Source organism: Rhinatrema bivittatum, chromosome 13, assembly GCF_901001135.1.
Source record: "Rhinatrema bivittatum chromosome 13, aRhiBiv1.1, whole genome shotgun sequence".
In the NCBI taxonomy this organism is placed as follows: domain Eukaryota; kingdom Metazoa; phylum Chordata; class Amphibia; order Gymnophiona; family Rhinatrematidae; genus Rhinatrema; species Rhinatrema bivittatum.
In genome coordinates, this window is record NC_042627.1 from 12,383,479 (window position 1) to 12,409,213 (window position 25,735).

Consider the following 25,735-nt stretch of genomic DNA (forward strand, 5'->3'; position numbering starts at 1 on the left):
AATTAACTATTAAAATAATTTATACTGGCACCATTATGAAAATAAAGCTGGCCTCTTTTGAAAAGCCTTCACTGCAAAAACCATATCTATATACATGCCTGATACGAGGAGCCGTGAGTGACTACTGTCATTTTAGATCTTTCTTCATCAAGTTACCAGTGCTACCACCAGCCTAACGTCATCTGTATCTCAGTCAGCATGCTAAGGTAGATGGGGTTCAATATCACATACAGTAGAGAACCCACCAGAAAAATGTGGAGCTATATCATAGCAGCAAATTGTGTGACATTTATTATAAAAGTGTCCAAACGAAGTGGCCAGAGCAGGCAGGGACACTAACACAGCACAATGATTTTTTATACTACAGAGATGCATTACAGGACAAGGAAAGATGAGGGCCAGAATTAAGGAGACTCAAAGAAAGACATAGAAACAGGTTCGCAATAATGAATTTCTGTTCCAGGATAAGACAAATAAGAAATTCACAGTTATAATTGATAGTCAACTCTCTTTCCCAAAAGTTTATAGGACTTTTGGGATCCTCTGTGTAGGCATGCATTATCAGCTTAATCATATTTGTAAACTGTTTCAAACCTACAGAACACACACCAACCCCATATCTGAATGGCTTCACTAGGTAAATTAAGTTCTCCGACTTGCCAAGAGCTGGAAGGAAGACCTCATCCCAAGTAGAACCTTGCAACGTACAGTCCTCCCTTCCTCGTTACCTTCATAATGCACATGAACACCACCCTCTTCCAAACCTAAGACCCAAACCCAAGACAGGCCAACAATTTTGTTGACATCAGGTGAAGACATGGATGAGATATTTATAATCAATACAGTCTTCTTTACGATCATCTCCACATGACCGCAACATTAGGCAGCTAAAAATATTTTAAACTCGAAATACACTGAAAATGGGGGACCAGATCAGACTCCGGAGGCCCTGAACAGCAGCATGAGTACTCGAGCATATTAATTCACAGACTGTCATATTATAAAGTTAGTGATGTTATAAGAGAGATTTTGTCTTACATTGTAAGTCCTTTGAGGGAGAGTGCATCTTGCCTTTATGTTTTCATTCATTAATTTGTAGATCTTATTTTATATAACTGGATTTTGTAGACGTACAGTATATGTACATGAACTGTGCTTTAAAAGAACATGATGCCTGTACTGATTGAGTTATGATTCCTAGTATTCCCTGTGCAGTACAAATAGCATTCTAGGTCTCGAGGCATTTTTGTGTCACTTACTATATAATGTCCAACTGTATATAACTTATAAATTTCACATTCTTTGTTGCTTTATCTTATTTTTATTAAATAAAGATAACACTGGACAAGAGACTCCATTTTATACATTTTTTCTGTTCAAGATCCCTTGTATACGTTAAAGCCCGTTCCATGGGAGTAGTCTTGTGTGAGAGCAGGTGTCTGAGAAGCAGGGTTCAAATCCTGCTTCTCCCACAGATGTTCCTTGTGACTTTGTGCAACTCTATTGCCGAAGGTACAATTAGATTCTAAACCCTCTGGGGTAGGGAAATAACTACAGTACCTGAATTGTAATTCATACTGAGCTTGGAATTTGGAAAAGGCAAGTAATTAATCCAAATCCAATGAGATCAACTGATTACTGCACCTCTTCATAAGTAGGACAGTCAGTCGGTCAATTTAGCAATCTGATCTTTTGAATGCCTCCCAGGTGTTTTAAAATCACATGTTTAAGGACATGCAGAAATGTTTCCAGTCCTCCTGACAATATGAAAAGAAAACCCTTTTACTGACTACAAATTTAGTAATGGATGGATTTCATTATCTGCAAATTTAATATAACTGTTGGCAATTAAAGGACCTCTTGATTCACTAAGTCTGGCCACTTAACGCCTGTCTTCAGTGTGTATCGCAGATCCTACTTGATCTGTTATCTCTTTCCCCTATCATTATCACCACCCTCCTTATCTGCTCCCAAAATACCTAAATTCTGTCACTGATTTAGTTACTACCAAGTCTGTCGGTAAATTATTTCAGGTAACTACTCCTCCATTTCTAGGCCTAAATAAGATACAAAGATCAATTCAAGAAGCTCAGAGGTTGGCTAAATAATTATACAAGCATACTTAACAGAGAAACAAAATACATTATCTGTCAATATTTTTCCCCAAAATCACCAACAAGCCAACAAAGCAAAAATATGTTAATGACCGATTTCTATGGAAACCAGTTAGCAACCACCAATTACTGATCCAGCTTCATGAAAGGTGCCATTTATTCCAGATACGTCTGCAATCAGGGCTATAATTGCCTCTATGTTCACTGCAGTGTCACAGCAGAGCATGTGATCAAGGGGAGAACTACAACAGGAAATAGCCACCATGCGAAAATCAGCTCCCTCCAAGAGAAGGTGAACATTTTCTGAGGAATGCAATATCATTCAGCAAAAGGCCCCGAGGAGCCACACCACAGTCACTCCCAACAGCTCAAGGGGGTACCTCTCATTTTATGAGCCCTGAAAGGAGATTATAGTGATATTTTGGACACGTCATCCTGAGGATTGGGGAATTGTAAGATTCAGAACGCTTTTGGGAGCAGGTTGGAACGCAGACTCGGACCCACAGCTGCTGGTAGTGACTGTGGCGTGGCTCCTCGGGGCTCTGTTGAATGATGTCGCATGCCCCAGAAAAACGTTTTTTTCTCTTGGAGGGAGCTGATTTCTGTTAGGGTAGGTTTTTCCTTATACGTTCCTCTTCTTGATCACGTGCTCCGCTATGGCACTGCAGTGAAAACAGAGCCATCAGCAATTGAAGCCCTGATTGCAAGAGAATCTGGAATAAATGACACCGTTCATGATCCTGGATCAGTTTCTGGTTAGTTAACTGGTTTCCCAGGGAATCTGTCATTGTCATATTTGTGCTTTGTTTAGCTTGCTGTGATTTAGAGGAAAGACTTTGAAAAGAATATTTTTTCCCTCTGTTAATTATACCAACCCTCTCAGATTCTTGAATTGATTTTTGTATCTTATGTAAGCCTAGAAACTGAGTGGAGCGTAGATACCTTAATTGCCAACAGCAGTTAAATTAGAAGCTTTGCAGATAATGTGTGACATCCATTATGAAATGTGCAGTCAGTAAAAGGGCCTCCTTTTCATATTGACAGGAGGACTGGAAACATTTCTGCATGTCCTTGAACATATGATTTTAAAGTACCTGGGAGGCATTTGACAAATCAGATTGCTAGATTGGCTGATTTTCTTACTTATGAAGAGGTGCAGTAATCAGCTGATCTCATTGGATTTGGATTAATTGTTCGCCTTTTCCAAATTCGAGCTCAGGGTGAATTACAAATCAGGTACTGCAGTTATCTCCCTGCCCCAGAGGATTTAAAATCCAATTGTTCCTCAGGAACTAGAGGGAGCAGTGAGTTGCCCAAGGTCACAAGGATTATTCTGTGGAAGAAACAGGATTTGAACCCTGGCACTTTCTCTATGTGCCTGACCCCGAGAAGGAGGCTCCAGCTGGCTGTCAGAGGGGAGTTGGCTTAGCGCCCTCCTGGGGACATCTCAAGACGAAGCTCTTAAGATGTGGCACACTACCATTCAATTTTTGGACTTTGTATTTTGGACCTTTGACTTTGTCTACCACAGTGACCTCTAAAAGAAACGGTGGTCAGATAATTATGTTCAAATATTTGTACTTTTTGCCCCCTGAAGGTGGTGCTGCAAAAACATTGGCTGGTATCAAGGATTTTTTTTATTTACTCTTGTTATGAACACGAGCTCGGTTTATTGTTGAGTCTCATCTTGCATTTCAAAAAAACAAAAAATTGTATACACGTTTATGACTTTCAGGAGTAAATGACTGGCACTATTGGGCATGACCGGCAATATATCCGCTGAGCCCTAAATATCTAATATCCCTTAAATATAGAAAAAAATACTGTTTTTTTACTTTCATATTATGGGTCTAATTCATCAAGGTATTTTCCCATAGAGGCAGAATGGGAGAAAAGCCTTCGTGAATCAGGCAATATGTTTTCACACTAAACTGGAGAGCGCCAAAAATTCAAAACACATTCAGGTAGAACATAAGAATTTGCCATCCTGGATCAGACCAAGGGGCAATCAAGCTCAGTATCCTGTTTCCAACAATAGCTAATGCAGGTCACAAGCACCTGACAAGATCCCAAACAGTAAATAGATCCCATACACAGTGCTAAGTAGTGGCTATTTCTTAAGTCTTCTTGGTTAATATAAGTTTATTGATTTCTCTTCCAGGAACTTGACCAAAAACCTTTTTTAAACCCAGCTACACTAACTGCCTTAACCACATCATCCGACAATGAATTCCAGAGCTTAATCATGTGTCGAGTGGAAAAGAACTTTCTCAGATTTGTTTGGAATGTGTTACTTACTAACTTCATGCTCTCCCCTAGTCCTTGTATTTTTGAATGAGTAAATGATCAAATTTACATTTACCTGTTCAATTCCACTCACGATTGTATAGACATCTATCATATCCCCTCTCTCGGTCATCTCTTTTTCAAGGTGAACAGCCCTAACCTCTTTAGTTTTTCTTCACAGAGGACCCTTGCTTAGTGGCTTTGCTCAGCATCATCTCCAGACACCCCAGCACAGACTGCAGCAGCATATTTACCTGGTTGGCAGCAGATTTGGAATCCCCTTTACAATTCTTCAGCAGTAGAGCTGGGTAGAGGAAGCTCAGGAGCAGGAAACAGGAAATCTGTGGCAGGGTGGACAGCAGGGAGTAGTACTTGTAAAACTGGATGGAAAGAGACAGTTCTGATCACCAAAATATACAGGAGGCAGCCTTATTCTCTAGGATGGTGACACTTCTGGAGGACAGTTTTTATTCCTCCTACCCAACACAGGCACGCACTATAGGAAGACCTTCAGGGATACCAATGCCCTATGATATTAAGCCTGTAGTGATTGAGATTAAAACTATATTAAGAGTGAGAACTTTGTAGTCTGGTCTTCTTTAGTTATGATGATCGAGAGATATGGTACTTTATTTTAGTGTTTATATGATTGATTTTAGTGTTTATTTTATTTTGCACCAGGCAGTTTACCTGGTGGTGGGATCGGGATGAGAGCGCGGAACATATTTGTCTGGATGTGTTGTTAACAATGTAAGCAATACTGGGCTAGTGCCCCTTCTGTAATGTTTTTGACAGTTGTCAATAAAAAAAAAAAACCAAGCACCAAAAGACGTGTCTTTTATTAAACAGATATCAGGAATTCTTGGATTGCAATTTGTAAGCCTAGCGGCTCATGGGAGGTCTGTGTTCTTCCTTTTCCTGCCATAGCTCGCTGCATATACTCCTAAACTACCTAGAGTGGTACACAGTGCAATTTACTGATGTTTCTCTTCTCTCCCAGTCCTATCTTTCTATTTTCTTAAAAATATATAACCTTGGATATGCTATTGATTCCTTCTCTCATGTCTAAAATTACATTTAAATCAATTTTATATTAAACCAGGTGACGGCAGCTTTGTCCAAGCATCCCCATCTGAATTTTTATCTGTCTGATTTCACTTTTCTTGGCCTCTTCCCTTGTAAAGAGAAAACACCTCGTAAATCACGTCTTTGAAATATGTAAAGTGTTTGATTTACCTCAGTTTTACATGAGTTTGTACATCTGTCAGGTAGGATCTAACAGTCAGGTAGATTATACCTTGAACAGAAACTACAATTTGATTTCATCTCATCTGAATTCATGCACTCTGCAACCACATTCAGTTCTGTGTGAGGATCCCTGCCACAAAAACAGACGCACAAACTTTTTAAGCCAGTGAGGCTTTTAAAGAAAATCCCAGGTATGGGTATCTTTATGTACAAACAGTGCCGTTGGCTACTCGCTTTTGAAAACCTGATTTACTTCTGTGTAACCAACTGTTTAATGCATTTCAATCTTATCTGTGCAAATTATTAACCATGCCAAGAACTATCTAATTCTTAAAACGACTTTTTTTTTTTTTTTTTTTATTACCAGCTGAACCCAGCACTGCTGATTCCTCACTGTCATTCCGTGCCCTGCAATCATCATCTCCCAGCTCCGTCACCCTGATGGAGAAAATGAAGCCCCCATCGGAGCGGAAGGGCCTAGAGCAAGCCGTGCTTTGCGGCTCCTGAATAGACTGGGTTTACCTTGGGTGCTTGAGGGCACTCAATTTTCTGCCAGAGAAGCATCCCACAGTGGAACCAGGAGAGCATGCTGCCGAGGATGTCTCCAGCCCAGTGCCGCATGGTCATACACGCAAGCAAAGGGTAATAGAGCGCAGGGTAATAAAGCAAAGCCAAGATCTTCCAGTACTCTACAGAAGGGAGAGAGAGAGAGAAAAAAAAAGCAGCTCCAAATCCGAATGCAATTAAAAGTTAGCAGGTTGATTACTCTTTGCCCATTGACTCAGGTCACAAAGGAGAAGCCAAATCTGGGTTTTCATCTTCTTCCTCTCTGCATACTAACTTGCTTTGAAACACTGAATATACATTTTGTTTTTCTGAAGCGGGATTATCAGATGACTCCAGCACCACCCAAACATTTGCCATGGACTCTGGTTTTCTTAAAAGAGATTTTGTTAGGATACTGTTATTGAATTAGTTTGCTTTTATTGTTTTAAATATTGCAGCACTGGGTTCTATTGAATTATGTCATGAGGCACCATGGTATAATTGGAAAGGCCGCCTAACAATCAAAATAAAATCAATATTTTGTTAACTTATGCAGCAATGCATTTTGGGATCTATAGTGTTATTGCTCAATAGACAATCTTATTAACTTCTCCCAGAATGCTTTGAGAAAGCCAAAGAAGGGACTGAAATTATTTTTATTAGTTATATAAAAGCATCATCCGTAGTCAATTACTTGTTTCTTTTTCTTGAAACTAATCTTATATTTGGTAGCTGGACAGAGTGCTATTCTTTTCACTTTGGACAATGGTTTTGAACTTCTGTATGATGATTCAAAAATATCCTAGTATGTGCATGGCGCCATCTAGTCACCCAATCTTATAGTCCAGAAGAACTAAAAATTCTACATGGAATATATCCGAAAGGTCTTAAACAATACTTCAGCCTATCCTTTGATCGTAACCTGAGGTATTTGGCAACTGCAAGGATATAAAGCTAAGCTGATTAAGTCAGAAGTATTGCAAACCCAGTGCAAGCCACCAGCATGCAGAGGAGCCATCTGCAATGCTTATGTGCACTCCGGCCTTATTATCCTCCTGTGCATGTCGCGTGACACCATGCAGACCACCAGAGGTGACATGAAGAGCCATCTTAAATATATTTTATCACATTAGCAAATTAGAGACACTAGTTTACATCATAGTTACAGTATGAATTGAATTCATCAAGTAAAAATATATTTGTCGTCTTCTTTCATATTTATTATTCCATGCGATATTTTTGTTTTTCTTTGTCTATTAGATGCATGCAGTTAGTGGGTGGTATCTCTCCTGTCAAAGTGCTGACACCCAAGGATCCTAGCATATTAAGAATTCTAGCATATTCACAAACTTAAATCAATTATTGCTGGAGGCTACAGTCCAGTCCTGATTTTTTACTCCCAACTAGTGATTATTGTCCTATATGAAATTAGGAAATCACATCTGAAATATTAACCTCCAGAAAAAAAATGAAGTTAGCTTAACAAGTATAGAAATTCCCCAGAAGCGATAAACTGTATCTTAACAGGGGAATATGCAGGATAGGTTCATAATAAAGTTAGGTGGTATCTGCTAAGAGAGGTTGCCCTGATCTACCATCTTTACCTCGATTCTGCAGAGAGGTGCCTGAGAGAAAAGGAAGGGGGTTGTCATCCAGGACCATCCTGCACAAGGAGCAAAACAGAACCCCAAACACAGCAGCAACCAAACCTTTGCTTCCCTCTTCCTCCAGAAAATTCACAGGGCTGTAAGAGAATCAGAGTGATGGGAGGGGGGGTAGAAGGGGGCAATACCAGGCATTATATGAGACTGATACAAGTTTGGTACATTACAAAGTAAGAGCAGACCAGAAACTCCCAACTCTGCTATTTAATTCTTTCAGGAGGCTAGAGCAGAAGTGGACAAACAAATGGGAAAGAGGAGGTAGAAAAGAAAGGCACAGGGAGAAGAGGGAACAGAAAACTTTATTCATGTTGTACATTACAATACACTTATTCATTTAGTAGTTGGAATTTCCTCATTTCTTCATCATGATGGTTCATGTATTAAACTCTTTTCCAATTGGAGAATTCAAAGCGAGTAACAAAAAAAATGATTCTTATGTGATAATTTCCTTTCCTTGAGTCCAGACAGATCAGTCCAGGTGAATGGGTTATTCTCCCCAACCAGCAGATGGAGATAGAGAACAGGATTACTAACATCACCCTTTATTAGCAGGATACCCAAACCTGTCTTGAAGATGCCACAGTCTGTCGGGTTTTCAGGACAGTCATAACGAATATGCACGACATAAATTTGCATAACACGGAAACTTAGTATATGCAAATTTGTCTCATGCATATTCATTGTGAAAATCCTGAAAAATGTTCAGAGAAAGGCAACCAAAATCATACAAGGAACGGAACAATTTCTCTAGGAGGAAAGATTAAAGACTTGGAGAAGAGACAGCTGAGGAGAGAGATGATGTCTTATAAAATGATGAGTGGAATGAAATGGGTGAATGTAAATCGGTTGAATACTCTTTCAAAAAAAGTACAGACCAGGGGACATACAATGAAGTTACTAAGTAGTACATTTAAAACAAATAGGATAAAATATTTGTTTTACTCAACACAATTAAACTCTGGAATTTGTTGCCAGAGGACATAGTGAAAGCGGTTATTGTAGCTGGGTTTAAAAAAGGTTTGAACAAGCTCCTGGAAGAAAAGTCCATAAACCATTATTAAGGTGGACTTGGGGAAACCAACTGCTCATCCCTGGGATAAGCAGCATGGACTCTATTTACCTTTTGGCATCCTACCAGGTACCTGTAGCGACACCAGGGCCTAGGTCTGGACCCAGGCCTGATGCCAGGTCCAGACACCTGGGCCTTGGCTTGGGAACCTCATCTTGGTCCTCTTCTTTCTTTGGCACTTGCAAGTCAAATGACGCCACCTGCCGAGGTGAATGTGCCGGAGTTAATTAACTCCGGCACATTCACCTCAGCGGATGCCGCCATTGTGCTGCAGGCTGAAGAAATAAGAGGTTGCCTGAAGAGTAGCTCCCAGGCCTGAACTCCAAGGCCTGGGCCTGACCCTGGGCCCAGGCCTAGGCCCTAGCATTGGGATGTGGCCTCCGGGTTGGGTCATAACATCGGGTTTGGGCCCAGGCCGAGGCCCCGATGTCAGAACCCAGCCTCTGGCTTGCGTTGCAGCATCAGGCCTCTGTCTGTACCGAGGCCCCAGTGTTGGGACCCGGCCTCCGGCGTGGGTCCGGGTGCTGGCCGAGGCCTAGGTGTTGGGCCTAGAGTTAGGCCAAAGCCTCGGCCTACACAAGTCTGATGGAGGATCCCTACTGGACTGGGTAAGTGGGGCCCGGAGGGGATCCTGGCCACGGCATTTTTCTGGGAGATTGGAAGGGAGGTCTCATGGTCATTTTTTGGCCATTTTTTTTTTAATTGCTTGATTTGTGTTTTTCACATGAATGAAACAAATTAAGCAATCCATGTACTTAATTCTGAGGAAAAAAAGCCTCCCTAAAACAAACCGAAAAATGAAAAACACATTTCTTTCCCTGCACATCCCTAGTGGATGTTACAGATTAGCACTAAAACCTGCTTCACACAACCAGATTTTCACCAGTTTTCTGAAGGAAAGTAGGTAAGGAAATCAAATTTAATGTTGGGTGGTACAGACTTGGGACTGATTCTGCAAATTTTTTTTTCTTCTTGTGTTGAGTAGGGATATTGCTCTGGGGACAGCACTACTAGGCAGGCTCGTGTCAGGGAACATATAGATTGGGTAGGTGTGCATGGGATTAGAAATCTGATATGTTAGAGCTAGGCCGTTAGAAGTTTGAAGTTGGAATTATAGAAATGTTGGGAGCCAGTCTTTAGTATGGGCATTATGTAGTCAAATTTGTTTGCATTCATTGTTTGGTGGGCTGCAGTATATTCTAAATGTAAATATATTGTCCAAATTACAAGGCAAAGACCTTAAAGTTTTGACCACTGAAAAGGGAGAGGTACATTAGCAGACGTCATGAGGAGGGAAATTTTCAAAAGTCATTTACCTGAGTAAATAGGCCTTCTAAAAATTGCCTACTGGTAAAATTACATGCTGGATCAACAAGAGATGAACTTTAATCTTTGGGAAAAGTAGGCAGGCTTAGGTGGGGGGAGTGAACATAGTTGTGTAATTTCAAAACTGCATGCATTATGATAAATTATTTGCAGAAAACTCTGTGGATTGCTTTTCCCTAGACAGTTTTCAAAGTGAAAATACACATGCACTTCTTCTTTGAGAATTGTTGCAGAGTGGATTTTGTAGATTTTGCAACAATATTTGCACTTTTGAAAATTGCCCCCCCCCCCCCCCCGCAATGCTCAAGGAACCCTCATCCATCCTCAACTTTGCACCGTGCTTACACTTACCTGGGTAATCCTGGAATACCATTCAGACAGCCTCTGCAGAGCTTTCGACGCTTGACCAAAAGGGACAAAATTACCATCACAGCCAACTAAAAAAAAAAAAAAAGACAACAGAAAGTGGGAGGACAGCAGGATGAGATGGTAGCAGTCACATATGACGAGCTGTCAGAGAAGAAACAGGTACTCTATTCTCTCACAAGAGTCATGGGGCTAATTGAGGAGCAAGGGGGGGAGCTACGAGAGGATTGGGAATCAGGATAGCTCAGTACCATCCTGTGCCATAATCTTTATATTCAACAGAGGATCTCTAAAATTCAGCTTGTAAACGGCTTATTCCAATCATTGAGTGAAAGGTACTATTACTTAGGGAATAGTCACTGCTATTAATTGCATCAGTAGCATGGGATCTTCTAGGTGTTTGGGTAATTGCCAGGTTCTTGTGGCCTGGTTTGGCCTCTGTTGGAAACAGGATGCTGGGCTTGATGGACCCTTGGTCTGACCCAGCATGGCAATTTCTTATGTTCTTATGTTCTTAAGTTGTGTAGCTGAGCAAGTGATAAATTCACAGCTCCTTGCTTGCTCATTTTCCACTACTATAAATATTGTAGCAGGAGTGAAATGTCCATCAGTTTTCATACGTCTTTTACTATATGGGATTATGAAACTGGTCATGGAGAAAGATTCGGTAATACACAGGAAACTAGTTAATAGGTTGATTTAAGTAGGGATGTGTATTTGTTTGAAACAAATGGGCAAAATGGAAGTGTCCATGAATTTTAACAAAAATGGTATCATTCATTTATGTTTCCCATTTAAGACTAAGGCTATACTGAGCAAGCAGCAGAGACTAACTGGTAAGTACAGCAACCAACCCTAGCCTGTGTGACATAGGAGCTGGGCTGGTTCTAAGCAGGATTCCTAGAGACATAGGATGGAGGTCCAATTAAGGTGAAGCTTTTTTTTTTTTTTTTAACTATCCTATAACTGCTCCCTGGATCAAGTGACACAGATGTCCTCCAAAACTCCATTTGCTCTGTTGGATTTTGCATAGACAAGTTGTGCGTTCAGTAGTTCTCAGAGCAGAAGAACAGCTTTCACAAAGAAGGCATTGGCAAAGGCCATTTTCGGATCATCAGTGCTGCAGTCAGTGCTCTCACTTATTGCAGTAACGAGACAGAGGAACAGCTTTCTGATTTTTCAGAGGAACAGGATAGGTCTGAAGATTAAAGCAGTACCAGCCAATGAGACTGATACTTTTTTGTCGCTGTCCGTTACAGCACAAGTGAGCAATCTGCATTGCAAAGAGATTGAAAATAAGAGAAGCACAGCCTTGCCAGTCTTCTTGGTTCTCTTTCAAATGGTATATGCATTTGCAAACTGCTGTTTGGCAAGTTGACAGCGCTTGCTAAGCATTGAAGTGAATTCAGTCCGCAAACTTGACTGTGTGAGAGACACCATAGTACTAGAGTGGTACTGGTGAGTGCTGGCACAATAATAATATAATCTATTGTGATATCAATACCCCCCCCCCCAGTAGCCACTTCAAAGTCCAATATTCCATCAAGCCACTGTGAGGGAAAGGAGAGAATGGCAAGGGCAAAGGACTGGGTCTTGCTGTAGCGCCAAACCAGTCTGTGAGAATTACAAGCAATAGTAATAGCAGTGAGGGGATAAAACAAGACTTTTTTTAGCTGAAGATAGCCAGAAGTGGAAGCTGGCACAAGCTATAAAACATATTGAGAGAGAGCATGTGCTACCGCCACCTGTTGCTCTCCCTCTTATTTTGCAGCAGGGGCAAAAGGTGGAAGTGACAACCGAGGCTTGAGTTAACAGGGCAGCGGAATGGACAGGGGCAACAGAAGTGCAACACCCAAAACCAGCAGCACAATCCTCCATGATTACCTCTTCTGAGATGATGGAGATAGTATTTTCAATAATTGTTTCTGAGGAAGAATCATGTCAGAGGATATTGTAGTATCCAAAGAGAATTTGGGAGCTCCACTAAATAGCAGTTTAGCCTCCAATGAGGAGATGGGGGAGGTAGATGATACTGGCAGTGTTGAGAGCAGGTAGTGTATTGTGAACAATGTGCCTAGCCTTTTATTTCACGGTAAACCCTCAACTTCAATTCTAGTGCCAGTAGTACCAGCAGCCCCCCAGGATGCAGTTAGGATATTGTGCAAGACACCCTGGTGTGGAGACACTTTAAAGTAAGGGCTGACCTATTTTGCTCAATATGTTCACTGAGGTAAGGTCAGTAGTCCAGAGAAGGTACTGGGAAATCTGACAAACAGTGGGATGCAGCATCACCTAAAGAAACACCAGGGATGGCAGCAGTAGTAGCCTGGGGAACCTCTCTGCCATTCAAAGCATAAGCCATAGGAAAGGAGTTGAAAAGAAGACTTCCACAAGATGATTTCATGGCCCTTCCACCAGTCAGGTGGCAGGCCAGCAGTTCTCTGTCAAGCGTCTGCAATGGCAACCCACCGTAGAAAAAAATGTATCAGTGTATCACTGTCCCAGGACAAGGGGGAGCCAGCATCAAAAGTAGTAATGAAGTGCATGGGGGGAGTGATTGCCCTGGATGACCATCCCCTGCCAATAGTTGAAGACATGGTGTTTAAGTGCCTACTGCACCTGCTAACCCTCCAATTCAAAAATGCCCTCCAGGATTACATTTAGTGAGAAATTACTACTTATCTGATAATTTCCTTTTCTTTAGACCAGACAGATGAATTCAGAACCAGTGGGATGTACCCAAGCTACTCCTGAATAGGGCGGCAGGTTGCCTGCGGTCCAGATAAAAACCACATGTACAAAGGCTGCATCCTCCTGGGCCTGCACATCCAAATGATAATACCTGGAAAAGGTGTGTAGAGAGGGCCATGTCGCAACTCTTAATTCTTAAATTCTTAAGAATTCTTAAATACTTAATTCTTCTAAAAGCGAACTCCTTCTCATATCCCCGGAAAACAACAACATCACCACACATCCACCAGCCAACCTGCAAATTTCTCAAGTAAGAGACTTAGGAGCTATCATTGATAATCGTCTAAACCTAAAATCATTTATCAACCAAACTACTAAGGATTGCTTTCACAAATTACATGTCCTAAAAAGAATAAAACCACTCTTCCACTTTCATGGCTACAGAACAGTTCTGCAAGCAATAATCTTCTCTAAGATAGATTATTGCAACTCTATCTTATTAGGTCTCCCCGCATCTCATGCCAAACCTCTGCAGATGGTGCAGAACACGGCAGCCAGAATTCTGCCTCCTTGCTAACGAGAACCCGATCGGCGTTGCCGGTCCGCCGGATAGGAAAACTGATACAGAGTTTATCCCAGCCTAGTTCTTCTACCCTACTTCTTTCTTGATAATACTGAGGTGTTTTGTCTAAAAAATAAAATGTAAATAAATAAATACAAGTTTCTCCTCTTTTCCTTGCTCTTTTCTAGTTATTTGCTGCATACGTCTAGGATCCCGGCCTAGTTCTTCCATTCTCATTTCTATTGTTTATATTGGGGTGTTATCTTCCCGAAACAATGTAAACAAAAAAACAAGTTTTTCCTCTCAGCCTACCTCTTTTATGGTTCTTTGCCTTACTTTTTTTGTATACTTCTAGAATTCTGGCCTAGTTCTCCCATCCTGCTTCTCTCTTGTTTATACTGGAGTGTTTTATCTCCAAAATAAAATGTGAAAAAAGAAAAAAAATACAAGTTTAACCTCCTTCCCCACCATGTCCCTGGCTCTTAGCTTTTCTGTCTATATCTACCACTGTTACTGGCCAGCCGACTTCTGGCTCTCTCATGATGCCTTGTAAAACACCTTCTACTATGGGTACATTTTGCTTTGAGAAATTCATGCCACTATGGGTGCTTCCTTTGTTTCTCTTTTGGCGTCTTACCTTCCTTGTTTTGGGCTGTTCATACAACTGTGGTTGGCTCCATTTGCCCTATTCATGATTTCTTGAGGATTTTCATGCCTCTGTGCTGCTTGTGATAACCTGCCTGAATTTTATGCCTTGGAGTTTTGATACCTCTGTCCTGTTTGCAAAACTGCACCACACTCTACACCTTGAGGGTTCTGATGCCTCTGTGCTGTTTGTGATACCCTGCCCAACCTCTATTCCTTGGAAGTTTTGATGTCTGAGCTGTTTGTAACTTCTCGCACTATATGACTTTCCTGAACTCCGTCTTACTCTGTATGATGTTCTCTTGTCTTTTAACCTGCATTTACTATTAACTTCAGAAGCAGATTGCAGTGAATACCACCCTAAGCCTTGTCTGTATCTTTTCTGTCTTACAATTTTTCAGGAGATAGATAAAGATTGCTATTTTTATCTAAATGATCATGCATTATATCATGATTACATCAAATATGCCCTGAAATGTGTGTACATTCACTGTACTTAAAACCCAATCATTTGGTTCTTTTTGCACTGATTCATAGAGAGGCAATATGCAGTAAGATAGTGTAACCAACCCTTTCAACAGAATTGCAAAGTCCATATTCAACACCATTTGTCTGGCTAAGATCAGACTTAACTGGACAAACTATAGGATCCTGCCATGCAGACCAGCCCTGAGATAGCTGGATAACTTTTTATCTAGCTAAAACGTTATCCAGTTAACTAGAGGCCCTGCAGATGGACCACTTCACCAAACTTGCACCAAACCTGTTTCCAGGGATCTATTGAACAGGTCTTTCACAGCAGACCTACTAGCACATCTCGGAGCTCCCTTAGTATCCTGAGATAAATCTCATCCGATCCCATGGCCTTGCCCACTTTCAGGTTTCCTAGATATTCCCATACATTCCCTTCTGTAAATGGGGTTGTATCTACCTCATTCCCATTTGTGCTCTTGTCGACCAGCAATAGTCTTCCTCCAGGGTGTTCTTTAGTGAACACTGTTCTGAAGTATTTGCTTAATATCTCGGCTATTTCTTCATTTATCTCCACACATTGCTACTTTTCTTACTTCAGTTTTACTATACTTTGGGTCTTCCTCCTGATATATCTGAAAAATGTTTTGTCACCTCGCTTTCTCTCTTTAGCAATCCTTTCTTCCATTGACCTTTTGGTTTCCTGAATTCTTTCCTCGTTTCCTTCAGCTTCATCGGATGTTCTTCCTTGTGTTCCTCTTTTAGGGATTCTTTGTACTTCTTTAATGCTGTTCTTTTGCCTTCATTTTTTCAGCCACCTCCTTTGAGAACCAAATTGAGGTTTGTTTTTTTTACTTTTGTTCACTGTTCTTATATAAAGATTTGCTGCCTTTGTAACACATCTTTTAATTTGGCCCACTGTTGTTCCACTTCACCCATCTCTCCCAGTCTTTTAATTCCTCCTCAATGTATGTCCTCATTTTATCAAAGACTGGCATGGCTGGCTGGCTGGCATTCCTCCCAGAGCGGCACAACTTTCATGGCAGACTGGGGCTCCTATTTTCTATTCGCTTTACCCCTCTTGTCTTTTTAGGCCTTAAAAGTGTACAGTTTGTTTCTGCCATTTACAATACTTTTTCTCCATGTTTACATTTCCCTCACTTAGGCCCGGCGGAACCGGGTGTGCAAACCGTGCACTTGCACGGAGCGGCACATCCGGGGAGGCGGCGGTGGAGGATGGAGAGAGCACCGCCACTGGACGAGGGTAGGAACTCATATCCTCTTCCGGTGGCTGAAGAAACAGAAGGCCACCCATGCCGCCGCAGTTGGATGGGGGGGAGCAGTGGTGTGGGGGTGGCGGTGGGAACTCTATGCACAGGGCGGCGCAGAAGCTGGCGCCGGTCCTGCCCTCACTCATGCTGCCGTTGTACCTCTCTTCCCGCCACCCTGCACCGTTCAGTCGTTTGGCTCCGCACTTTTTGTTTACAATTTTTTCACCCTGATGCCTTTATCTGCAGGATTCTCTCTTGCAGACTTTGCTTCTGAAGCCGAAAGTCTCTCTTTATGCGCCTTTGGGCATACGTCCTGGTATATATCCTTACTGCATTTGGTTCACACTCTCACCTTTTATTTTCACTTCAAATTGTCTCTCCCCTTTCCTTTTAGCGTACCTTGCAACAATTTAATGACATATGGCTCCTGCCGAGGTACTCCTTGACACGCTATGTAACTACATCATTTCTGTTCTATATTTTCGCTCCTGGAATTCCTTTGAATGTTATCTCAGACACGTTCTTGATTCTCTACCTTCCTCTTGTAGAAATAAGGACCCCCAACGTCGTCTAAAAAAAAAAAAATCTATGTAAGCTGGCATTTTTTCTCCGAAACGGAAATATTTTTTACCTCCCCTTTTTGAACTTTATTGATGTTTGTGACATTTTCCTCATCCGACCCAGTTTTTCGTTCATTTACAGCTTCTCCCATCTACCTTTTGTCATTGACTCCATTTCAAATTCTCTGTTAAACCAGACCTCCTCTGCCATCATGGTATCCTTTTCATTCCACCTTCCATTTGACTCGATTTGACTTTTTTTTAAACAAGTCTAACCTCCCTTTTTTTATTTTTATACAGCTACACTTACTCTCCTAACTGAAAATGTATTTTTGAACATTTTTACTATTGGTTCTTGTGGGTATGTATCTATCTTATTAATGCTGAAAGAAAGAACTATCTATCCTGATCTTCTCAAATGAATCAAACTGATGTTATCGTAAATGTGCTACATATAAAAGACACAATTTTGTTTTTAACTCTGCAGAGTTAAAAAGGGAGAAGAAAGGTTAGACTATTGTTTTAAAAAAGTCAAATCGCGTCAAATGGAAGGTGGAATGAAAAGGATACCATGATGGCAGAGGAGGTCTAGTTTAACAGAGAACTTGAAATGGAGTTAAAAAATTGTGTCTTATATGTAGCATATTTACGATGATGCCATACATGAAGGTCATTACAAAAAAATGTTTTTGAATAACATCAGTTTGATTCATTAGCTTTAACTAATGCCTTGTCTCATCGCTGCGCCACTTTCAGATCACCAGGCACTATCACCCCCAAGGTCCCTCTTCAAGTCTATGCACATTAGTCTTCCACCCCTCATCATGTAGAGATCTTTTGGATTACCGCACCCCAGATGCATGACTCGGCACTTCTTGGCATTGACTCTCAGCTGCCAAACTTAGACCACTCTTCAAGCTTTCTTAGATCACTTTTCAATTCTCAAGCTTCCACCAGGGGAGAGAGGATGTGGATTACTGCAAGTACTTTCTGATCCAGAAAAAAAACAGAACTTATCTTAGGTCTGAAGGCACTTTTCTTCAAAAAGGAAACTGGTTATGTTCTCTAGGTATGAAAGATGCTTACACCCGTATAGAGATATTTCCAGGTCAGTGAAAAAATCTCAGATTTGTAGTAGATAAACACCATATCCAATATCACATACCGTCCTTCGGTGTGGTATCACCACCATGTGTATTCCAAAGAGGCCAATACTCAAAAGCGTTTATCCAGGTACCTTGAGTTATCAAGATAAACCCTGTGGGATTAATTTTGGGATGCCAGATAACTTAGGGGCGTTTTGGGAATGTTCCAGTGTTGCTATCAAGGCAATGCTGGGAGGCCAGAGCCATTTACAGTGTGCTGGCAGAGGCAGGAAGTTAAGGGGTTGGCTTTGGGGATGGTTTGAGGAGGGGAACACTTACATTTATTACCGAATGCAGGGATGCCCCCCCCCCCCTTCTCTCCTCAGGCCTTTTGGCCTGCCACTTTTAGAAAAGAATTCAGGGGGTTTGTGGGGGTGTTGGGATCTCAGGAAAGGAAAAGTCCTGCATGTAGATGGCATTTTTTAATTTTCATGTATACCTTTTCAGTAAAATTCTACCTCCAGAAAAAGAGAGTCCAAGTGACTGCATGTATTTTATACTTGCATCAGGTTTCAATGCAAAAGAATGCATGCACTTGCAAAGCCCATGGGTAAAAGGTGCATGCAGTCTTCGTGCCAGTGCGGGCAGTTTGCAAATTGTGCCTTTAATATTTCTCTGTTCAAGAAATGTCTTCATGAATAGTTTTGAAAGCTGCAAGCAGAATATAAGAAGAAATTTCCTAGTAAATCTTATCTTAGAAAGAACACTGCTACATGACTGCTCAAATTAACCCAAACTGGAATGAAAGTTGCCTTGATCTTTTACCATGCTGGCTCAGAAATCAAACATTGCATTCACTTCCCTCATTCTTAACATTTAAAAAACAATTCCGGGGCTCCACATTTTCTGATTTCATTAGTAGTAAATATCTGACATCATTCGAAAAGAAGCCTATCCCAGAAGTCATATTATATTACGCAAGTCCTTCTCAGATCCCCCATTAAACTGAGCAGACATTTGTTGGGAGTTCCTAGAACATTTTCATATCTGTGATCTAAAAGTTGAATTTCTATGTAGTGACTTCGTCATCGTTTAAATTCAGAAATATCATGAACAACCTGAATTAGTCATGCCTGTTTCTGTGGCAGTGCTGCAAGATCTGTACTCATGGCCAATACTAATGAATATTGTTGCTTCATTGGTCATTATTCCTTCTCATGCAAAATAAATTAATCACTCCTTCAACTTACAGACAAAGGAGCCATGATGGTGTGGTAGAGGTATTCAGGAATGGTAGGGTTGCACAGTGGAACAATTCTAGGAAATAAAAAATAAAAACAATAAAAAAAAATACAATAATAAAAAATAAACTTGCTGAAAATTTTGAAAGAAAGTTAATTAAATAAATGGGCACACAGAAACAAGACAACTGAGGGCATTTTTCAGTGAGGATACTGTATGGGGAAGACAACTTTTGTTAATTCAATTTTGGTGATTTAAAAACCATGGCACAATGGTTAACTAGGATTGGGTATGATTAATTCTTCTTTGATAAGTTTTATGATTGTGGATAGAGACTGTGGTTAGGTGTGGCATGAAAGTACTTTGACTGAGATACTTGACCAAGACAATACCTTGACTCAGATTACTGACCATGCAAGGGAATGGATAAACATGGCTTAACAATACAGTACTTCTGTATTACAGGTCAGGGGCAGGAACAGATGAACTTTGTTAAACAATGGCCATGTTATGATAATAAGCAATGTTATTACGTAGGGATATACAGTATCCATCATCTAGGACTTGGATCTCCGAGCAATAGCTCGTCTAGCCTGATGAATCTTTCCCAAGCTGGGAGAAGTCAGTTGGTCACAGATTTCCACTGACTGTGACTGACCCTTTTTTGACATTTCAATGGATGGAAGCTCAAATTTTAAAGATTAAGAAATTAAATAATCATAGAAGTTTATGAAAATGTTCATATTATTTCTGGAAGCTCAGAATTTGACTTTACACTCCATAAATATTATGATTTGCAAAATTCTTTGTAAAGATGAAGACTAGAAATTACTGGACTGAAATAAAAAAAAAATAGGGCTGAACTGAAATCTCAGTATGACACTGCCTGTGCTACATCTGGGACAATACTTATTTTTATGTAATGAATATGCAATATATCTTCTTACGTTCCAAATATTTAACCTTCTAAGATTTACTTAGAGGATGCAAATCAAAGCAACCCTGCCTTTCTCAAACTACACAAGAGCTCTTTTGCTGTCCGGCAGCGGCACTTAATAGATTGTACAGAATGGCTAGCCACAGCTTGCATCAGTGCAACAAGTCTTGAAAATAGCTGAAAAAGTGCACGAGTTGAAAAATGTATTTCAAAAGATTGGGAGTCAGTATATATAGTTGTCAAACTGAATTTTAGGTTAATGAGTTACAGTTTTTGTAGGAGGGTGGGGATGAAAGCTGAAACGGAGAGGTGGAATGGCTAACTGTGGTTAGCTCTGACGTGTCACAATAGAAAGAACTTGAAAGTGAATTTTCAAAACGTGTGTGTAAAATATAGCATATACGTGCATAAGTAGTCTCTACTCACATATTCTGTGTTTTATAAAAGTAAAAAATACGTGCAAGTAGTGAAACTGGGAGTGAGGGAATAGAATGATAATTGGGGAGAGAGAGTGCTAGGAGAATGCACAGAAATAATTTTTTGGGTCAGTTCCCTGTTTTGCTCACTGCGGATCAGAAGCTCATTCATTTCAATAAAATTCACTAGAGGAATCAGTGCATTCTATTTTTTATTCTAATTTTGTTGCTGGCAGGCATCAGGAACAAAGGCAATAGCACCTCACGACACATCAGTGTATATAAAAGCAGTGTCAGTTTTACTTTCTCTGTCTCCATCTGCTGGCAAGGATGAATAAACCCAGGAGTCTGGCTTGATCTGGGTACATACAGGGAATTGTGGCATGAACAGTTCAAATGAATATGAGAGGGGTAAACCAGGCCAAATAGTAGAATGAACACCCCAAAGCATCATAAGAGGGGCATGAGAGCACAAATAGTAGAATGAACATAACTAAAAGAGGGACAAAGGGCATCAACAGTGGCCTGAACATTCCAGGGCATAGAGTAAGGGTATATCAGCAAGAACAGTGGCATTATCACCCTAAGACATGCTTGCTGACCATGTACACTAAGAACTTAGTACAAGAGTCACACAGAAGAATTAGTACAGTGTCATGGACTCTCTTACACAGAGAAATCCAGCTGCTGCATCACAGTTAGCCATTTGCCATGCTGCATAAGATAACAGAGAAAATCAAAACTCTCTCTTGCATGTATCTTTCAGACACTGATACACACTGCTTCGCCTGCTGTGGAAGATAAGTGCAGGTTTGCCCTGCTGATACACAGTTACAGAGAGAGTACAGTTTCTCCTGCTGCTAGCAGCACAGCAAGGACACTGACAGTGTAAGAGCACACCTTGCTTTCTCCTTTATATCTAAAGGGTTTTTTTTTTTTTTAATCTTTTCTATAACCTTGGAAATTTTTGGCAAGAATCTTCATTTCTGTTTTTGAGCTTTAATAGAGGAATGACCAAGAACAAAATGGTCACTGGCAGATTAAAGTGCCCTTGATTTCACTAAAACAAAAAATGAAGTCAACCCTTGCAGTGGTTGAAAAAGATTGTCCTTCCTCTCTGACCCATCCCCAAACTGCTACGCTTTCTCTGACTTTGCTTCCTCCATAGAATTTAATGAACCAAATGAGCCCAAAATGATTAAACCTTTTTGGTGGACTGTGCTTATTTGGATCAAATGAGTCGAACAAATCCAAAAGATTGATCAAATTTCATATTTAGATTATCTGAATGTACATTTCAAATGAATGCTGGTTATGAAGGGGAATATGAGTATTGTTTTATTATGGTAGTACACTTGTGTTATGGAAACAGGTATTTTATTCAACCTGAAAAGGTTCTCAGCAAAAACATCATTACTGATTTTTTTATACCTTCAAAAAAACCTGTAATTACCCAGAAAATAAACTTTTCAATTTGCAGTTTGTAAACACCTAAAAATCGTAGCTATAGATATTAATAATTTATAACATATTCTCAAACATTTTTAATTACTTCACAATGCTCTGGATATATGCTTTGATATTTATATTGAATTAAAAGTTTTCAGATTTGTTTACCATTAGGGATGAATGAAAATCTCTGAATGGATATCAGTGGTATTACCCTTAATATGTAAATTAGATGTAAGCAAATCAGCACAGGTTCATATTGACTACTGAATGAGGACTTTGTCTTCTCCAGTGTATAATCAATCGGGTCTGGATAAGATACAAGATTTGGCAAAAAAACTTAGAGCAAACTATGAAACTAAGTTCACTCTAAGATTTATGAACATGGTTTTAACAACAAGTAAGAGAGACAATGTTCAAAATGTTTCAGTTATCTCAATAATAATTATATACTTAGACCAAAGCCTCTGGCTTCACGTAGCCCTGATATAAATACGGAAATAATAATGATCAAGAGAGGAGAGCATGTCATGGTAATCAATACCAAGATTGGAGGAGTTAATTTAGGAAGGCACTAAGAGGAAACATCAAATCCCAGAGGTCACAGTAACTATTAGAAACCATTCAATGCAAATATTAAATCCAGTTTAAAAAAACTCATTCTCTATTTGTAAACAGCACTAGAATTATCTATAGGGGTTTTTTTTTGGGGTTTTTTTTTTTTTTTTTTAAGATTTTAGAGGTTCCGAACAACATTGGATCTAAATTATGAGAACATGGAGCTCCAGCTGCAGAGATTTACTGCGCAATGTAAACCAATCCCTAGAAGCTTCATAAACCGAGCTGGGAGAATTCAGATCTCTTCAGAGAGTTTTGTGAAACATCTAAAAATATTTTGTAAAAGTTAAAAATGTTCTGTAAAACATTTTGGTCTCTAACGAAACAGTTTTGAGCTTGGAAAAGTTTTCCAACCAACTCCTTCCTTCAAGGATATTTTACAGCTTCGTAAAAAGTTTGGTGGTATGCAAAATGGCTATTTCCTCTCCACCTGCAGGAAACTACAATGCGCCGCGATGCCTGATGTGGACACTGGATATGCTGGGAACATTTCAAACGGTGACAGGATGTGGGGAAAGGTGTGGCTAGGGCTCTGCGAGGGCCCTTTTATTGTCTGAGCATCTCCTGGCTTTTGGCAACATGGGCTATACAGAAAAAAAAAAAGGGAATCTCCACGAGCTCAAGCAAAATGCTTTCTGTGAACTGTAAAAAAAAAGACCTAAAACCCTTAAGGTTCTAATGGCTTCTAAATTTAGCAAAACAAGTTCTCCTGCATTCATCCTTCTCATGAGCTTAAGAAACCCTGGGTTTTCGTTGTTGCAACAGGATCCATCAAAGTCAGCTGAAAGAAAAATTCTTCCTGGAGGCCTCCTGGAGCTGCATTGATCAGAACACACCGGCTTAATGCTGTGAATTTTATATCTCGTCGTCTCCCCAAACCTTTCACTTGGAATTGATTTGTTTTGGCCTTGCTGTCTCCTAATTCCTTTGGTCTCTGAAACGGTTTGCCACAATTACACATAACGGATTCCTCTGTACAGCAGCACTAGTTGCTGCTACACAGGGAGGGTGACAGGCGGTGTGAAAATAAAACCTGGAAAGAAGCATGGGCAGCTACAAGGTGAAGCATTATGAACAGAGTGTTTGATCAGCACCATCTGAATTCACTATTATATAAAATCTCATCTGCAGTTGAGGTCAGGGGATTGAAAGATGGGGGCATTCCAGAGGTAGAGTTATTCAGGTCATGAAACTGGACTATATTAGCCAAATGGCACACCGGTTCCCCTTCAGAATGTCACAGTACAGCTAGAGTCTCCTGTAACACATAAGGAACTGAATGTGAGGGTATTATAAAGACAAAAGCCAGATCAGGCATGCCAAAGAAAATATAATGCTGAACAAACATTTATTTTGTTTATATCATATCAAATGTTTCAGTCTTCAGACAGGACTGTCATCAGAGACTTGTTGTAGGACATATTCAGTTAAATTCTCAGTAATCTGAATAAAACGGCAGTCTGGGTAAACAAATAAGCATGGATGTAGCTTGCTTGTTACGGCGGTTACTACCCCGAATCAATTAAGCCTGATACTTCACTTGGAATACATATCCAGCGCAGCTCACTGCTTCAACGGCAGGGGGGAATGAAGAAAAGAGGATCTATATTCAGACAACAACCAAAAGGACTGAATTGCACAGGCTGGGTAAACAAATAAGCGTGGGAGTAGCTTGCTTATTATGGCAGTTACTACCCTTAACCAATTAATCTTGATACTTCACTTAGATGCAGCTCTAGCACTGCTCTCTACATCAATGGTGGGGGTGGAAGGTAACTAGAACCAAAACATTACTAATAAGGGCCAAGAGTATCAGATAAATATCTTTTTTTATGATAAGTGTGGAAGCTTGCTGGGCAGACTGGATGGGCCGTTTGGTCTTCTTCTGCCTATGTTTCTATGACTGGAACACTGGGGATCCATCCTCTAGAAGTCACATGTTTCACTGATTTAACTGTACAGCATCAGAGACCAGGAGTTTGGAAACAAAAGCAGTCTACCATGGATTTGGCCATGACCATGCCAAGAAGCCCAGGAGGTTAAGCCTTCCCCCCCTGCCGGATGGACGCTGGCACTGTAGCTCCCCGGATGAAGGAGGTTCCACTACACTGCTTTGGACTTTTTCCCCACAGGATTTCATTCCCTGTGCACGTTTCTTCAGCACAGAGAACGCAGGGCTTCTGACAAAGCTGCCAGAAGCTGTTACACAAGGTATGTGAGCACTTTTCCCTCCAGCACGGGGCAGCTGTCTTCCATCCAGGCCATCTCTGGTGATAAAATGCCTGGGTAACCTACATCTGAGCTTTGGTTTAAACGCTTTCAATCATACACACTCAAGGTTTCTGTTCAGGATTTTATTCCTTCCTGAACTGTTAAACAAGAAGATGCTGGCTGGAATGGAATAACCTGTGTGATGTTGTTTCAATAAAGGGCACATCCTGTTTCATGTTCCGTGCTCTCTGGGTGGCTAATGAGTCACATGCAAAAGGCATTCTTTTTCTTACAAATGGAGTGAGCAGATGTGACCCGAGAATCACAGAAGCAGACAAGACATGCACAGATAACACAAGGTGATGCCCCCTTAGCAGAGGGCCTTTCAGCACCCAAGCAGCATTAGAAAAAGTCAAATGCTTTAAAAACTTACTCTTGGACCGTGGTGGCCTCCTCTGGCTCATTGATGTACCAGTCATCGTAGTCATCAGCGAGGGAGCTCTCGTTGTCCAGTCCTTGCACGGACATGTCTATTTTCTCTTGCGATTTGCTGGGGTTTTTTTTTTTTTTTTTTTTTAAATGGAACAATATCCTGTCTTCTGTGCTTCTTCCCACACCTCTGTCCGGGGAGCTGGCTGGTGTTTGCTTAATAAGGCTGACACAGCAAAGGAGAGTCCCACATCAGCTCGCCTGTCTTGCTCATTTCTGTGCCTGTCCTAGTCTCTCTCTCCTTCAGGCTCCTTTCAAAGGGAGGTTAACAACCTCTTAACTGAAAAGAAAGAGAGAAATTAGCAGGACTGTGGAAAGACCAATCTTATTCAGATCTAAAAAGATTAGACTAGAGGTATTTTTTAATTGGGCCTTCGCTGCTCAGAGTCTGTGAAATCGGTCAGCTGGGACTACTGATGCCTTTGTTCAGGGTACTTAGCAGGGATTTTCTGGGTGTACCGCATAGTTC

The 25,735-nt window shown here is 40.7% G+C and overlaps 1 protein-coding gene across 7 annotated transcripts in view; it reads right to left on the reverse strand.

Annotated features, from left to right (window-relative positions):
- The window catches only part of STRA6 (stimulated by retinoic acid 6), a 102,603-nt gene that overhangs the window by 37,792 nt on the left and 39,076 nt on the right, over positions 1-25,735 (reverse strand). For 6 of the 7 annotated variants that reach the window (XM_029574709.1, XM_029574713.1, XM_029574712.1 and 3 more), the window contains 6 exons: positions 25,211-25,546; positions 19,155-19,221; positions 10,605-10,690; positions 7,799-7,938; positions 6,171-6,337; positions 4,655-4,780 (listed from right to left, as the gene is read on the reverse strand). In XM_029574709.1, the coding sequence (XP_029430569.1) occupies positions 4,655-4,780; positions 6,171-6,337; positions 7,799-7,938; positions 10,605-10,690; positions 19,155-19,221; positions 25,211-25,305 (681 nt within the window). In that variant the 5' untranslated portion in view covers positions 25,306-25,546. The remainder of the gene's footprint in view (positions 1-4,654; positions 4,781-6,170; positions 6,338-7,798; positions 7,939-10,604; positions 10,691-19,154; positions 19,222-25,210; positions 25,547-25,735) is intronic. The other variant, XM_029574716.1, reaches the window with a different exon arrangement.